The following is a 15,816-nucleotide window of genomic DNA, read 5'->3' on the forward strand; positions in this document are numbered from 1 at the left end:
AGCTCATTATGGAGCTGCTCGATTCATTTATCGGGTTTGTTTCGCTGTTGGGTTTTCTACTTGCTTGTGGAAAACAAGTCTTAACACACGATGCTGCCCCAATGTGTCCCAATCTTTTTGTATCGTCTGAAAATGCCATTGTTTTTGTGTACCCGGCAGTTATGGCAAGGCTGCATCAATGGTTTCATTTTATAATGAAATACCGGTTGTAACCCAATATTTTGTTACCTTTGTGTCTTTTATGTGCAAACTAATACAAACCACAAAAGCAATATCAAATCTAGATCACCATCTATTGGGGGGCTAGCCCAGCTGAGTCTGGCTACCTATCCTTTGAGATGGGCTAAAGAGTTCAGGGTCTTGTCGGGCCCAGGTTAGGCTCCCCAACCTGTGGACTTGGTGTTAGCTGTTAATAGGCCTAGGCCCTAGTCATCATGAAATTATGAGTCCCCAACCAACCTTAGGCCAAACCCAGTCCGGGGCCCAACCTACGTAGGCCCTAGTCATCATGAAATTATGAGTCCGGACCAACCTTAGGCTAAACCCAGTCCGGGCCCAACCTACCCAAGACTAGGCCTGCCAGTAATGGCCAACCATTCATTCCTCTATCCTTGCCCGCCACGATGTGTGAGATGACATCCAAACCGTTGGATGTGAAAACCAACGGTCCATATTCTACCGCAGATTATATATTATATAACGTTCCAAATTCAAAATATCTCCTTTTATCTCTTCCTCTCCCCCCCCCCCCCCCATCGCTTCCTCCTTCACCAATAGAGGAGGAAGGAACTCCGTGGATTCCTGCAAATGTCACGATGGAAACCCTAAAATCTTCTTTCCTTCCACCTTTCTCCCCTTCTGACCAACACCCATTTCACCATTTCCCCAAAACCCTAAACCCCCAAAACCCTAGAACCCCCAATCTTCTTAAGACCTCTGCAAATTGGACTCTGAGTGACGGGAACTCGAGGAAACCCTTCAGGAGGAACACCCACAAGAAGCCCCTCTCCGACGACGATGCCCGCCGCATAATCAAGGAGCGGGCGAAGTACCTGAGCGTGCTGCGGAGGAACCAGGGATGCCAGGCCCAGACGCCCAAATGGATCAGGAGGACGCCGGAGCAGATGACTCAGCTTCTGAAGGACGACAGGGATGGCCACCTCTACGGGAGGCACGTCGTCGCAGCGATCAAGACGGTGCGGGGCCTCTCGACGATGCCGGAAGGGTCGTACGACATGAGGCAGGTGATGAGCTCGTTCGTCGCGAAGCTGACGTTCAGGGAGATGTGCGTCGTCCTGAAGGAGCAGAGGGGTTGGAGGCAGGCGAGGGATTTCTTCTCGTGGATGAAATTGCAGGTGGGTGGTGAGTCCTCTCTCCCTCTCTCTAATATAGTTTTGGTGTGAGACTGTTAATTGTTAAAGAAATGTAGTATTTGGTGAACCCCAAGCAGTAGCACCCCACCAGAAGTGAACGTATCCACTGGTGGTTGTAGATTCAGCGGAACTTTAACCCACTTGCAGAACTGCAGGATAGTAATTTAAATGCCCTTGAGTTTGTGCTTATGATATCTATGAACTCTGGAGATTGCAATTAAGAATTTAATACAACTTACATGTAACAGAAGATATATCAAGGATAAAACTAATCATGGTGCATTATTAAATTTTCAATAAACTAGCGTTTTTTAATTTAAAACGTTTTTTGCTAGCATTTGACTCAAGTTTGGTAGGATCATATGGTGTGATACTTAGTTATTAATAAAAAAGATTGTATTTGTTAATTATCTTTCCAATATAATGAACCTGCAGTTTTCCTTTATTTAGAAATGTTTTCATTGATGTGTGGCTCAATTTTGGTATGGTAATATGACCTAGATTCTACTTCACAAGCAGAATGATCATAATATGTGATGTTATTTCCCGATAGTAATTGAACCACAAAATGGACCAACTTTCCCAAATTTTTATTGGTATATGTTGTGTATTTGGAGGGTTCCTACAGTGTACTAAAGTAATTGCTGCTTCTTGGTTTTACTTCTTTTGGCTTAGACTGGACTCCAAGAAGTGTAACTGATGAGTTTGAAGTAATAATTCAAATTTCGACATGAACCAAGCTTCTTTCTTAGGAAAAGTTGGATGATTTGTGAGTGTCTTCCTAATGTGTCTTGAATATCCACGGAAAGTGCTCTATTGCATTTTACTTCTCTCTTGTGTTAGAGAAACTTGATTTTTTCCTCTTTCTGGTCTTTCTTGCTCTATTTGAAAGTTTAGAATAGTTTGAGACGTGAATTCAAATTTGATGTTGTCTTGGTTCTTGTATACACAGTTATGTTACAGACCTAGCGCGATTGCGTATACTCTTCTTTTAAGGGTATATGGGCAAGCAGGGAAGATTAATCTCGCTGAGCAGACTTTTTTGGAGATGATAGAAGCTGGTTGTGAGCCAGATGAAGTTGCCTGTGGTACTATGCTTTGTATATATGCTAGATGGCGTCGCCATAAAGCTATGCTGTCATTTTATTCTGCGGTTCGTGAACGGGGCATTCTACCTTCCATTGCAGTGTTGAATTTTATGATTTCGTCTCTGCAGAAGAAATCCTTGCATGGGGAAGTTATAAGAATGTGGGAGCAAATATTGGATTTAGCTGTCACACCCAATCATTTCACTTATACAATTGTGATAAATTCATATGCAAGAGAAGGACTACTGGAGGAAGCTTTGTGTACAATCAGGAAAATGAATAATTCAGGACATGCTCCTGAGGAATTGACATACAGCCTTCTTATCAGCTTGTGCGTGAAACTTAGCCAAGGCGATGATGCACTAGAGCTATACAAAGATATGAAATCTAAAGGTGTTATTCCTAGCATCTACACATGTGCTTCAATTTTAGCTCTTTACTACAAGAATGGTGACTACCAAAAAGCTCTTGCACTCTTTTCAGAGATGGAAAGGAATAAAATTACTGCTGATGAAGTCATTTACGGTATTGTTATCAGGATATATGGAAAACTTGGACTTTATGTGGATGCAGAAAATACTTTTAAGGAGGTCGAGCAGTTGGGGCTTCTTACTGAGGAAAAAACATATGTAGCAATGGTTCAAGTTCATTTGAATGCAGGTAATCACGATAAAGCTTTAAATCTTTTGGAGCAGATGCGATCTAGAAATGTGCCTTTTTCTGGATTTGCATATAGCACCTTGCTTCATTTTTATGTTTGTAAGGAAGATGTAGGGGCTGCTGAAAGCACATTTCAGGCTATGTCCAAGATCTGTGTGACTGATGCAGCTGCTTGTGATGACATGCTTAATTTATACCTAAAATTGGGTTTGCTGGAAAAGGCAAAGGCCTTCATATTTCAGATGAAAAATGAAGGGATAAAGTTTGACATGGACCTATACAGAACTGTCATCAAAGTCTATTGTAAAGAAGGGCTGATAAATCAAGCTGAAGAACTTGTGAATGAGATGCAAATTAATGGGTTAGGAATTGATGATTTTATAAAAACTTCATTGATTGATATGTATGGAAAATCTGGGAGACTGAATGAAGCAGAAAATGTGTTCAAAACCTTAGAAGAACCTGACACTGTGGCTCTCAGTGTAATGCTTCATCTGCATCTGGCAAATGGTGATAATGTTAAAATCAAAGGAATGCTCAAGTCTCTCCTGGAGACTCCTGGTGGTCTAGAAGCTGCAAGTCAGCTCATAAGAAAATTTGTTAAATCAGGCAAGCGTATTTTCTGCCCTTGAGCTTTTTCAATCCTCTTCCACATTTCATGAACGTCGAAGATTGTTGGACTGCTATTCGGATCTGCACTTGTTTAAACCATTTGGAGACTTAGTTGGCACAATGACTAAGCCTTCCTAGTTTTGACAGGGATTCTTTTGTTTATTTCAGGTGAGATATATAAAGCTGAGATACTCCATTTTTGTGTAGCTGAGCTTGGTGAAAGGCCTGAGGATATAAGTATTGCATCCCTGATCAGTTTTTATGGCAGGCAGCATCAACTCGGACAGGCCAAGAAAGTGTTTACTTCAGTGGTAGATTCCTTTGCAGTTGGAAGACCTGTATATAGCTCTATGATTGATGCCTATGCCAGATGTGGTAAGCTAGAGGAAGCAAATCACGTTTATGAAGAAATGGTTGCACAAAGTCTTGGTCAGGATGCTGTGACTATCAGTGTTATGGTGAATGCTTTTAGTAATCATGGTATGTGTACAATTCAGACAGAAAAGCCAATGTTGTTTTGCTAAAAATCAGTTTTAGCCACGAATTTTTCTTTCTTTTTCAATTTAATGCCCTCATGAACCTTATTATAAACAATCATTTATGGAAATTATATGTTCTTAGATTCCTTAGATATTTATCTGCTTCTTTCCCTTCTTTTGAAGTAATCTAGTCCCAGTTTCTTAGAAATTAATGGTGTATTGTAGTATTTTATATATTCAACCTGATAATGTATATTCTATTTTTCTGTGTGTTTCCCTATTGATGCCTTTTTTAATTTCCAGGTAGGTTTCAAGATGCAGAAAATATGATCCATAGAAGCTTTCAAGAGAATATGGAACTTGACACTATTGCATACAATACATTTATCAAGGCAACGCTAGAAGCAGGTATGTAAAATTCCAGGCTTCCCAGGAATATGATGTCTGTAGCAGATATATGGAAGTCTATGCTTTCTAGTCAATCCAATTACTTCCTACACAGAAAATCTAAAATCTCTAGTATTACCATCTGTGCAGGTAAATTACTGTTTGCAGCTGACATATATGGTCGCATGACTTCATCTGGTGTTCCTTCTTCTCTTCAGACATACAGTACAATGATAAGGTAATATCTATTGTTTGTTTTGGAAAACTTTACCTTTTGCATTTTAAGGAGTTTCCTTTAATTTCTCTTAAATATTGATTCAGTGAATTTTTTTTCTTTACATGTTCTTATTTGTTAAGGTCAATTTTTTTTCCTGTTTGATTTGTTAAAGCCCTTTGATGCAGTGTCTATGGCAAGGCTGGAAATCTAGAGAAGGCTGCTGAAATGTTCAATACAGCACTTAAAGTGGGTATTAAAGTTGATGAGAAGGCATATACAAACATGATTAACTACTATGGGAAAGCTGGTAACTATATGATTTTCCCGCTCCTATATATATATATATATATATATATATATATATATATATATATATATATATAAAGGACATCTTCTGACTCCTACTACCAGTTCTAGCTGGTGCTTATTGTTTGCTTGAGTCTCATTACCTGCCTTTGCCTTTCTACCACTCATACATCCTGTAGATAAAGTATATTAAGTCTTATATTTTGGGTAATTGTGAGTTTATTTCATCAACATAAACATCAAAATGATGGTACACTCAATTAATGACAAGTCCTTGGACATGGCAGCACATTTCTGGATTTAAAGCTCTTATCTGAATCCTGATTCTTTGATAACAAAGTTGTGAGTTCGATCCCACCATTTATTGGTGATTGAAAGATACTTATGTTAATTGCATATTTTTTGTTTCAGGTTGTTGAATATATATTTGTGCAGAGTAGGCAACAAGTATCTCAAGCATATGTTTCCGAATCTGAGGGGTTGGTCCAATTTCTTGAAAACAGTTTTTAAGTAAATATGAAAACGAAAAAGATAAAGCACGTTCCAATATATAAATAGTGAGAAACCGGAAAATAGAATTGTAACATTCACAATAAAAGCTGTTAAAATGCATCTATATGTATAAATCAGGAAGTGTCTGCAAATTTATGTTTAAAAACCTTTAAAATTTGCTAAAGGATAGTAGACTAAAAAACAAAGCTAGTCTTTTAGCTACTTCCATTCTAAAGCGCAGAGTTCTATTTTTCTTTTATTTAAAATGACAAAATAAAACATTTTCTTGCTGTCTGTTCTACGTTTCCATGCTCCTCTTCAGATGATATGAAACTGCCGTCTTAACCGTCCTCTTCTTCATCATGTCCTTGCTGTTCCTATGTCTCCTTCTTAGTGCTGCTTCTTCATCACGAGTTCCCTTAATTTTTTTCATTTACCAACCTTTGCAGAAGCTGTGCTCTCAAAAGGCCGACAACTTCCTTGATATCCTGCCAGGGGGGATCTGTATTTGGAGCACCATATTGGACTGATCAACCTCTTTCACCATAATTCTCTGGATCTTATGCTCTTAACTGATAGAAGTATAATTATAACAACATACACTGCTGTTGCTCACACTGGACAATTGAAATGTTATCAAACATCATGATCTCTCACCTTGTTTCTCTTTTTCTTGTAAAACTACAAATATTATGTCAACAATGGTATAAAGAATTAAAAGTCTATATGACTACGCAAAAAATGAGCCATTTAGGTTCACCTGTGGATTGTGCACTTTCATATGTACTCCAACTTGTTCACAGCTGGATGAGTTTATTCTAATTCCTTTACTTTATTGGGCAAACTTAATGAGCTATACTGGTTAATATTCACCCCTTAGCTATATTATGTCTATAACCAATTCTAGGGCATATATCGTTTGTGCTTAAAATGTGACATTGGAAGAATTATCTTGAAATATGAAGTCAATGGAAGTAATTTTATTGCTTTTTGAGTCTCCATTGGGGAGCATTTTGCAACCAGCTAATGATCCTTCCCCATGTGTATAGCTGGATTTGTTCTGAATGGACAATTGGTTGTTTATAATGAGTCAATCTGTCCATATTTCCATTTTTTACTGCAATGTAGTGCACTACCCAAATTTCCGATTGTACAGGGGAAACTAACATCCAGGTCTGATCGGTATTCCTGCAAGGCTGGATTCTAGGGAAGTTTTAAGAAATGATTTTCTGCTCTACACAGTCGTTCCACATGTAAACTCTTCTCAAGGTTTCCTTTATGACTTCTAAAAACAATCCCTAGCTCATTAATCAACCGAAATTATATCAAACATGTCCTTTCTTGCTGCTAAGCAGCGCATCCACGCTGCTGTTATTACCATGGCTGAACATGGATAGCCAGTATCAGCTGTCACATGAAGTTTTATGATGGATAAAGAATGCTGCTTTATCGATGGATAACCACCTCTTAAGAATATGGCTATAATTTGAAGGTATTATCCTAAAGTAAACCGGCCTGTTGACCTCTTGCAGGACATATCCTGTTGCTATTATGATATTTCTGGTTTGTCCTCTCCTGTTAATCATGTAATTGTTCAGAGTAACATTGTTGTTTAGTTTGTTTTCACTTTTTAGCAGTTACTTTGTATTCATATGGATCTTTTGGCATTATTAATGGAATCTGTAATAACATCTGTAGGTAGAACAAATGAGGCTTTTGATTTATTTGATAAGATGAAGAAAGAAGGAATAAGACCTGGCAAGGTACTATAATACCAGATTTTAGATAATTGTTGCCATTTGCTCAGAAGAAACTGTTATTTGTTAGGGTGCCAAACCTTTTTTGTACTTTTTGATAGTCAAACTAGGTCATTTTGTTTCTAATATCTGTAAAGGATATTTATTATTGGAGGTGAGTAAGCCTTCATAGCAGAGGAAGGTAGCAAACTAACCTCACCTAGACTAGGCAAGTGAAGGGCTTTGGTGAGTGTCTTTAAGAATGCTTTTCTCAAGCATCACCTAGGCACTGCATATTAACATTATTGCCTGTCCTTGCCTGGTACCTATAGCAATGCACAAAAAAACTTTTTTTGACTGAGTATTTCAATTTGGCAGATCAGCTACAACACCATGATCAATGTCTCTGCTACCGCAGGCCTTCATGAACAAGCTGAGCAATTTGTTCGAACCATGCAGAATGAGGGACATTCTCCCGACTCCTTTACCTATCTTGCACTTGTTCGAGCATACTCAGGAAGTAAAAAATACTTGGAAGCAGAGGAAATTATCCGTGTGATGCACGATAAGGGAGTGCTTCCCTCCTGTGCACATTTCAATCAGCTGGTTGCTGCTTTTTCCAAAGCTGGACTGGTTAGTGATGCTGAAAGAATTTATGCACAGATCAGTGAATCTGGTCTAGCCCCCGATATGGCATGCTACCGGACTATGCTCAAGACATATATGGAGAATGGATATGTTGATGAAGGAATTTCATTTTTCAAGAAGATTCATCGGAGCATGCAGCCAGATGTTTTCATTCTAAGTGCAGCAATTCATCTCTATGAGCATGCCGGAATGGAGCAGGAGGCTGCGAAAATTCTCGAGTTCATGAACATGCAGGGCTTGGTGTTTCAGAGAAACCTAAGGGTGGGGCGAAGGGTTGTACAGCATTAGTCATGGATGCCAAAGGTGGCCTTAAGATTCAATAATCCGAGAGACTTTCTTAGAGCATGAGCAAGGTCCTAACATATTTAAGTGTTGCCAGATGACTCATTGGTGAATATTTCTCCTTGTATGAGTATGATGATGGTGAAATTCTAAAAACTGAGATGTGATTATGGTGCTCTGTTCTGATGGCAGTGATGATTATGTGAATATATGGACCAACATTTATCATTGTGGGTGGTACCAGAGTAAGAAGCAATGCTGTGCAATTGGTAATGGTGAACGATGACAATGGAGGCACAAGTGAGCTCGGCTGATGTGTAGCTCTTTCTCGCTTCTTCGAACCTCTCCAGCTTTTGGCTGTTTGGTATACATGTTTTTGTTCTCATCAAGCTAGTCCACCTTGAGCAGTGCAAGAGAGAGAGAGGGCTTTGCTGTAAATTAAAGTTCAGAGAGAGATATTATAAGTGGTCATTAATCATCATATTCTAATTGCAATTTGTTTAATATATCATCATTGTAATCTCGTGTGACTTGTCTTTTGAGCTTCATCTGATTTGAGCATGGTCATGTTGAGTCCAAGTGTTAAGTGTAGTTCAGACTATATATATGTTTATTTTCGGGTAAGCCAAAGGAAACCCCCCCTATCACCAACCTCACATTGGCAGGCCTTCAGTTGGTAAAACCCTTGAGGTTTTCCCTGTTCAACACGACTGGGGGTACACTCAGCTTTGACCTTATGTCTATGGAAACTCCTTGTAGGTTTCGAAGTTGACTCTACCATAGCCCTTGTAGGTTTCGGACCGATTTACTACTCAGGCCAGGCTGAACATTGAGATCAAACCCAGCTCATCTCTGGCTGGGTACCATACGGCACATCGGGTACCAGGCCCAATGTCCAATCCCCACTACTTTCTACCGGATAGGGATGCAAATGGTTCAGAGCTCCAACCTGGTCCTACTGAATCCGACTGACATTATTAGATCCAATAGTATGTGTCCAAATCCAAATCCAAATCCGCTCGTCTGGTCAAAGTTGGGTAAGCAAAGAAAACTGGATCCTGATCAGGATTGGATCTAACTCTTTACCCATTTTACATCTTTCAAATAAAAACCAATAGGTGGTTTTACCGTTGCCACAGAAGCTCATATATATCCTAACCGTATACAAAATTCCACCGTGAAATCCGGGTTGAATCTTTATCCAGATACGGTAGCATTCAGTCCAGACCCGTACCCGACAAAAGAACATCGCCCCTCCTCGGTGCTAATATAATTTTCAGAGAGCCCCTGATTGGCAAAAAAAAATAACTCTCTCGTGGGCACCGTGGTCATAATGCCTTGGCTTTCTCCTGAAAACGGACGGAACTTTCTCCTTTCTTCTGAACGATGGTTGCCGCCGGAAGGAAATTGGGGTCCCTCCTCTCGTCGATTCCGAGGAAGGCCGATACGACGAACGCTCGGATCTCCGTTCGGAATCTCTCTCTCATAAGCGCCCACAACACTAAATGGATGCAGGTTTCCCCTTCTTCGATTCTCCAATACACGGTCTTTTTCTGGCATTTTTTTATTCTAATTTTTGGCTGATTTTATGTTTCCTTGTTCAAATTTTTTGTGCCCATTATGTCGATTTTGGTTTTTGGATGGATTTTGTGCACGTTAATGTGGTTTTCAGAATCTTTTCTCTTTCGCATCAGTAAATTAGGTTTTGCTGAACAACTGGTGATTGGAGTTATGAATTATGCGTTTCTTTTAAGGAGTGATTAATGTTTGTTTTGAAAGTTAGGGTTAGAATTTAAATGGTTGGCTTTTGGGGGTTTGATGTGGTTATTTATATATATGGAAATTAATGTTAGGGTGACTTTGATAAGCTCAGATTGATGGAGATTCTCTTGCTTATCGAGTGTGTGGTATTCATTATCAAATGGGAGTTGTTTTTGTGAGGTAGTTGGTTATTGTGATGCCGACTATGCTGAAGAGATGTCGACTCCGGCTGCTAGATGTACCTTCAGTTTAGGATATGTGTAGTAGAAGAGAAGAGATGATTTTACTGTCAACTATAGAAATTGATTATCGAGCAGCATCTATGGCGTCCAGACCGTTATAATATCACTATATTTTTTCAAAGCCTGCGCACTAGATTTTACATCTGTAATTTGTCCTTGATTGATAACTAGAGGTCTTCTGTAAGAATAGATTTGTGCTGGTTAAAACTAGGGCATTGGTACAGAAGGGCATTCATGTAGAAAAGTGGTTATCTTTTGGGAGGGTAAGGTTAACTGATCCTCATTTTAAGCCATGAAGGAGCTGTGCTGGAGGAGCCCTTTTATGTCCACAAGGAGCTTTGCTAAGGTTATCTGATCCCCATTTTAAGCCATGAAAGAGCTTTGCTGGAGGAGCCTTTTATGTCCATAATTCACCTTGTGTTGTCCTTGTCCTTGGTTATTACTTCAAAGGGGATGGTGAAACAAGGGTTACAGAGAGGGTGGGAAATGCGTTTCCCAGGAAACCGTTTCCGAAACAGGAAACACAGTGTTTCCGAAACTCTTGGAAAACACCTACAAAATCATGGGAAACATCTGTAATTTGTCCTTGATTGATAACTAGAGGGCTTCTGTAAGAATAAATTTGTGCTGGTTAAAACTAGGGCATTGGTACAGAAGGGCGTTCATGTAGAAAAGTGGTTATCTTTTGGGAGGGTAAGGTTAACTGATCCTCATTTTAAGCCATGAAGGAGCTTTGCTAAGGTTATCTGATCCCCATTTGAAGCCATGTATGAGCTTTGCTAGAGGAGCCCTTTTATGTCCACAAGGAGCTTTGCTAAGGTTATCTAATCCCCATTTTAAGCCATGAAGGAGCTCTGCTGGAGGAGCCTTTTGTGTCCATAATTCACCTTGTGTTGTCCTTGGTTATTACTTCAAAGGGCATGGTGAAACAATGGTTACCAACTTACCAGAGAGGGTGGGAAACACGTTTCCCAGGAAACCGTTTCCGAAACAGGAAACACAGTGTTTCCGAAACTCTTGGAAAACACCTACAAAATCATAGGAAACACATTTCCCACAGTATGGGAAACACGTTTCCCACATGTTTCCCATTTGTGGGATATATGTTTTTTATTTATTTATTTATTTATTATATTACTTTTTTCTTATAAGTTTCCCATGTGTTTCCTCATCGTTTCTCGGTCGTTTCCCAGTTTGTTTCCCGTCTCCCATTTCACATGCACTTGAAAAACCTAATTTCCCGTTCCCAAGACGTTTCCTGTTTCCGTTTCGCTTTCTGGCAACCTTGGGTGAGACTTCAGGTGCAAGAATTAGATTCCCTTGCATGAGCCTTATGATGCCAAACATTTCATTGAATTTGCGGTAGAAATGATACATGGACTGACTTGAACCAACTTTTTTAGACTCACAATTTCCTCTCTTCTAGTTCTACACCTATTATAACAGCTGCTTATCCAACTGACCGTTGAACCATAATAAAAACAGAAGGCCCTTTCATAAGCCAGCCACCAAGCTGGTATTTCTGGGAGGCCTAGGTGTTGTCACTTACTAATGCTTGTCACTTCCATCCATGGGTTTCTTTCAAGCTAAAGAAATAAGCTAAGTGTGCCTTCTGATCCCTATTTGAACTTTCTCAGAAGGTTCTCTGATTTTAAAAACACCCTTGCAGAGATAGCAAAATATCATATGAATGTTTTAATGTTACGACAATGGTGGTGGATAGTTGAAAGGAGATTTCATATGATTAAGGTTTTGAAGTAAACAAGTTCAATGCGTGGTGACATTATTAGTGACTATAGTGCCAGTGCCTTTATCTAGATGTTAGGTTTGGGAGGAGTGCCATGGAAATCAAGAAAATAAGAAAATTACAGCAAAAAACTAGAAATTTAAAAGAATACAGTGGCAGGCTGATAAATACTGAAAAGATATGGAGCTAAAGCTCCCACAATAACTAAATAATCAGATAAAAATTGGCTATTACTAGGGGAAAAATGAGGTAATATTCCACGGCAAGCAAATGAGAGGTCCATAACCATGGCTTCACGCCATTTTTGAGTCACCAATTGATGTGTTCTCAGTATTCACCCACTTAAGTAGGATTCAGGTCACAGGCTGAAAGTGGAAACCTGATAAACCGATGAGCACCATCTTGAGAGGGATTATTAGAGGAATTGGGAAGGTGAAAAGTTACACACCTCAGCAGGAAAAACTGTAGTTTCTTCTCGAGGAAAGAAAGGTTCAGCTTATTGTTCAAAATATTGTCATTGAAACCTAATGACCTTAACTTTGTTATGTTCAGATATTTTGTTTTGCTACGATTGGCAGTTAGCTTTCCCTGCTATCTTGTATCCTTCGGTCCTTTCCATGATGCTTTCTAAATGGTGCAACTCATGCAGGACACCAGTAGGTAATGCTAGTGTTTGTTCCCATGAAAAGTCTCATTTGGTATCCTAGTTGTGGCTTGCTTAATACCATCCTGCCTCACCCTTGCATTATGTGCAATGCAAGATATTAGTCTCATGCTACCAACTTTGATTATTTGTGTTCGCAGATAGTAATCCAGCTCTTGGGCATCCTATCGAGTTCATATGTCTCAACCTGAAAGATCCAGCCATATGTAAATATTGTGGCCTGCGCTATGTTCAACACGATCATCACCACTGATGAGTCGAGAAGGCCTTTTTGTTTCTTGTGAGTGGCATGCACAAAGGCATCATTTCTTTGATGCAATAGCTCCTGGTTAGGCCCAATAAAATTGCATTGGTTATAATCATTTGATGTTGAATTGTTCTTTTCTAGATTGTTTTCTTAACATGTCTCTCCAATGTGCTTGTAAATGATGGCTAGAATCAAGGAAGCCTGGTTGAATAGATAAAATGACTTTAAATTGCAACCTTAAGAAGAGTAAACAAATCTTAAGGTCACCCCCCCCACCGCCCATGATTGCAGTGTTTTTTTTTCCAAAGAAACTCTGGTAGTTTCAGATTTCCATCAATGGAGGTTTCACCAAGCTTGTGTGTGTGTGTGTATGTGAGAGAGAGAGAGAGAGAGAGAGAGAGAGAGAGAGATTTCTGATATTGCTGACAAGATGTATGACCAAAATTGTTTAATTTACATCCCTAACATACTAACATCGTTCATTAGATAGCTCCCCAAGGGAACAAGGATCAGGCCCCGAGCCAATTCACGCTGTACATTTCTAGTTAAAGCAGGAGGGCCTTAAATAACATGGGCAATCAAATAATTGACAAAGCTTTCTCTTTGCCACAAGATTTGCTACCTATGTCCAAAATTTCTTCACCTTTGCCTCTGCCAGTTTGCTCTCTAAGGTGTGAAAATGCCTCATTTGATCATGAGATCGTGCTTCAAAAAAAAAAGGATCATGAGATGCTTCCTAGTAATGATGAAGTTCTTGATCTTAGTACACGAGCTAAATCAATTATGTCAGCCTGGTTTGTGCCTGTTCTCTTTGCGCCCTCAACTTTCACGGGGCCCCCAGCTCCTGCAATGATCCTGTGCGCTATATCAATTGCTGATCTTAACATCATTCTGTTACTTGCTAATGCTTGCAAGACGGCAGCAGAATGAATGGGGTGCGATACCAATCGACATAAGAGTATCAAGGCCTCCCGAATAAGTGATGTCCTGCATAAAAATACGGCTACCATGATGAGAACAGATTAATTATGGCATTTCTAAATTTTGATTAGGATGCAGTGTGGGGCTTGAACCGGGTGCACTTCAATGTCACATGTTTATCTTCCCAGTTCAGAAGCACGGTTCTAGCGAGTATACTTAATTCATCTTTATCACTACCATATAAATAGGTCGGTTGAACATATAATCTTGTGCTGCCAAACTTCAAAACCGACAAATACAAAAGTTGTGTGGTCCACATCATATGCACATTCATGATGTCAACATCCTTCTAATGACTACCCAGAGTCAAAGATAAAGACAGTATTATTCTTTGAGGCACAAAGCTCGTGGATGTTTCTATTATTGCCAGAGATGCCCAAAGAGTACTTTTCAGATAACCAAAACTGGCCCTTAGTGATCACCAGCGGCCATGGTGAAGCTCACCTCACCACAATTTGAACATGGTCCATAAAAGCGTAGCAGGACCAAGGAACAAATTCTTTCAAGAGATATTAGAGGAAATCAAGGATGCCTCCCATTTCAAACTCACAAGAAATCAGGCTGTGCCAGATCAATAAGGGAAACATTGTCCACCAGAAACAAGGTATATGAGCGCAAGTTTTTTCATTAATATGAAAGTTCTAATTTCTTATTAAGCATCCCTCGAGAGTCTTTTTCAAAAGTTGTAAGTCCAAATGGCCTTTTTTAAAGAAAAACAGAGCAGTATTAGATACCTTTCTTTGCAGAGACTCTGTGAAGCGCTAGTACTAGTTTTGAACAACTCTGCCTCTTGAGCGTCCAACTCTGACATCAATGCTTTCACAAGTAGCTCCAACAGATTAGTCCTCCCAAACTCCCTTGAATTTAGGATTTTAGTGGCAGCTTCACCTGAAGCCACTATAAATGCCAACACATGGATCCCATGCCTACGTAATACAAGTTCCTGGAAATATAATTTCATCTTCATGATCAATGAAACCAGTTGCATAATTTAGCAGCAAAAGATCCGTCCTGCCCTAGCCTCTTTAAATCAACAGAATGAGCGAAGAGGGCCTGCATGGCCCAGAGGTCACCATGACAGATAAGAGAAAATTTAAAATACATTACAAAATTAAGATATACCTGCACACCATCGCTAGTGCAAGATACACATTCAGCCAAGCCTTGCAAAATGCCACTGCAGTATGCTGGCAATGGAGCATCTAGAGTATCATCAGCAGGCTGGACACAGTCCACATAATCTTTGTAACCGCCACAGAAAAGCTTCATCACTTCTTCACCTTCACAAAACAAGCACCACAAAATATTTGAGTGAAACAGAAAGCCAATGAATTTCATATGAAAAAAATTCACAGAAACGGTTGAAATACCCTGAAGTGCTGGGCCTTTCATAAGAAGAAAAAGATTACATGCATGCATATGCTTTGCCTTTCTTATCTTCTAATCTGAACTTCTGTTCAACCTATCCATATCATCTGTTGCATATTCATATCACCTTGCCCAAGTAACGCATCGAGTGGGTCACAACAAGGATCCAGGGAAAGGACGGGGACCCTAGTTGCCAATGAAATCCTTTATACGGCAGCATGTACATGTGTAGGGAGTTTGCATTTGGGATGGAGGGGGCAGTGTTGGTGCTGTGGAAGACGGAGAGGGGAGGGAAGGAGCAAGAGAGGGAGGCGGTATGTGATCCTTTCCCAGGATACCAATCTTTTGCACACTTAAAAGCCCATGACCTAGAATACTAAACTATGTGACGACCAATGGGTTGTAGCAGATATGGCTACTAATCAATCAAACAACATTTGACCTTGGGAAGTGGCATCTCTTGGGGAAGGTGATATCATAGATTCTACAAGAGAATTATAACAAGATCTAACTGATCATAAGAAAC

At 39.7% G+C, this 15,816-nt stretch overlaps 2 protein-coding genes and 1 long non-coding RNA gene across 6 annotated transcripts; 2 read left to right on the plus strand and 1 right to left on the minus strand.

The window, feature by feature from the left end:
- Positions 1 to 770: 770 nt before the first annotated feature.
- EMB976 (Tetratricopeptide repeat (TPR)-like superfamily protein) lies at positions 771 to 8,804 on the plus strand. Of its 4 annotated transcripts, XM_089985366.1 has the most exons (9): positions 1,216 to 1,355; positions 2,326 to 2,461; positions 2,590 to 3,730; positions 3,902 to 4,213; positions 4,516 to 4,620; positions 4,750 to 4,837; positions 5,002 to 5,123; positions 7,313 to 7,377; positions 7,729 to 8,804. In XM_089985366.1, the coding sequence occupies exons 2-9, from the start codon at positions 2,447 to 2,449 to the stop codon at positions 8,284 to 8,286; spliced, it is 2,406 nt and encodes an 801-aa protein (XP_089841492.1). In that variant the 5' UTR covers positions 1,216 to 1,355; positions 2,326 to 2,446; the 3' UTR covers positions 8,287 to 8,804. The 4 variants fall into 4 exon arrangements, with proteins under 4 accessions (XP_089841489.1, XP_089841490.1, XP_089841492.1 ...); XM_089985363.1 differs by having other exon boundaries at positions 771 to 1,355; positions 2,326 to 3,730; XM_089985365.1 differs by having other exon boundaries at positions 1,263 to 1,362; positions 2,326 to 3,730.
- A 788-nt stretch (positions 8,805 to 9,592) lies between these two features.
- On the plus strand, positions 9,593 to 13,160 carry LOC149819183 (uncharacterized). Its single transcript, XR_016427453.1, has 2 exons — positions 9,593 to 9,795; positions 12,835 to 13,160. It is a non-coding gene; the product is annotated as an uncharacterized LOC149819183 (long non-coding RNA).
- Positions 13,161 to 13,361: 201 nt separating this feature from the next.
- Positions 13,362 to 15,468, minus strand: LOC149819184 (protein SENSITIVE TO UV 2-like). The gene is made up of 4 exons (XM_089985227.1): positions 15,293 to 15,468; positions 15,045 to 15,202; positions 14,657 to 14,865; positions 13,362 to 13,928 (listed from the first exon to the last, which is right to left on the minus strand). Exons 1-4 carry the CDS (start codon positions 15,339 to 15,341, stop codon positions 13,664 to 13,666), a joined length of 681 nt encoding a protein of 226 aa, XP_089841353.1. The 5' UTR covers positions 15,342 to 15,468; the 3' UTR covers positions 13,362 to 13,663.
- Positions 15,469 to 15,816: the final 348 nt, after the last annotated feature.

This window comes from Nuphar pumila, chromosome 13 (assembly GCF_984573655.1).
Source record: "Nuphar pumila chromosome 13, dmNupPumi1.hap1.1, whole genome shotgun sequence".
NCBI lineage: Eukaryota > Viridiplantae > Streptophyta > Magnoliopsida > Nymphaeales > Nymphaeaceae > Nuphar > Nuphar pumila.

Coding starts and splice junctions, on each gene's coding strand:
- LOC149819184 (XM_089985227.1), bottom strand. CDS start 15,341: ATGCATGCATGTAATCTTTTTCTTCTTATGAAAGGCCCAGCACTTCAG. Junction 15,203..15,292: donor GAAAGGCCCAGCACTTCAGG/GTATTTCAACCG, acceptor TGTTTTGTGAAG/GTGAAGAAGTGATGAAGCTT. Junction 14,866..15,044: donor GCACTAGCGATGGTGTGCAG/GTATATCTTAAT, acceptor TTATATTTCCAG/GAACTTGTATTACGTAGGCA.
- EMB976 (XM_089985363.1), top strand. CDS start 816: ATGGAAACCCTAAAATCTTCTTTCCTTCCACCTTTCTCCCCTTCTGAC. Junction 4,214..4,515: donor GAATGCTTTTAGTAATCATG/GTATGTGTACAA, acceptor TTTAATTTCCAG/GTAGGTTTCAAGATGCAGAA. Junction 5,124..7,312: donor TAACTACTATGGGAAAGCTG/GTAACTATATGA, acceptor TAACATCTGTAG/GTAGAACAAATGAGGCTTTT.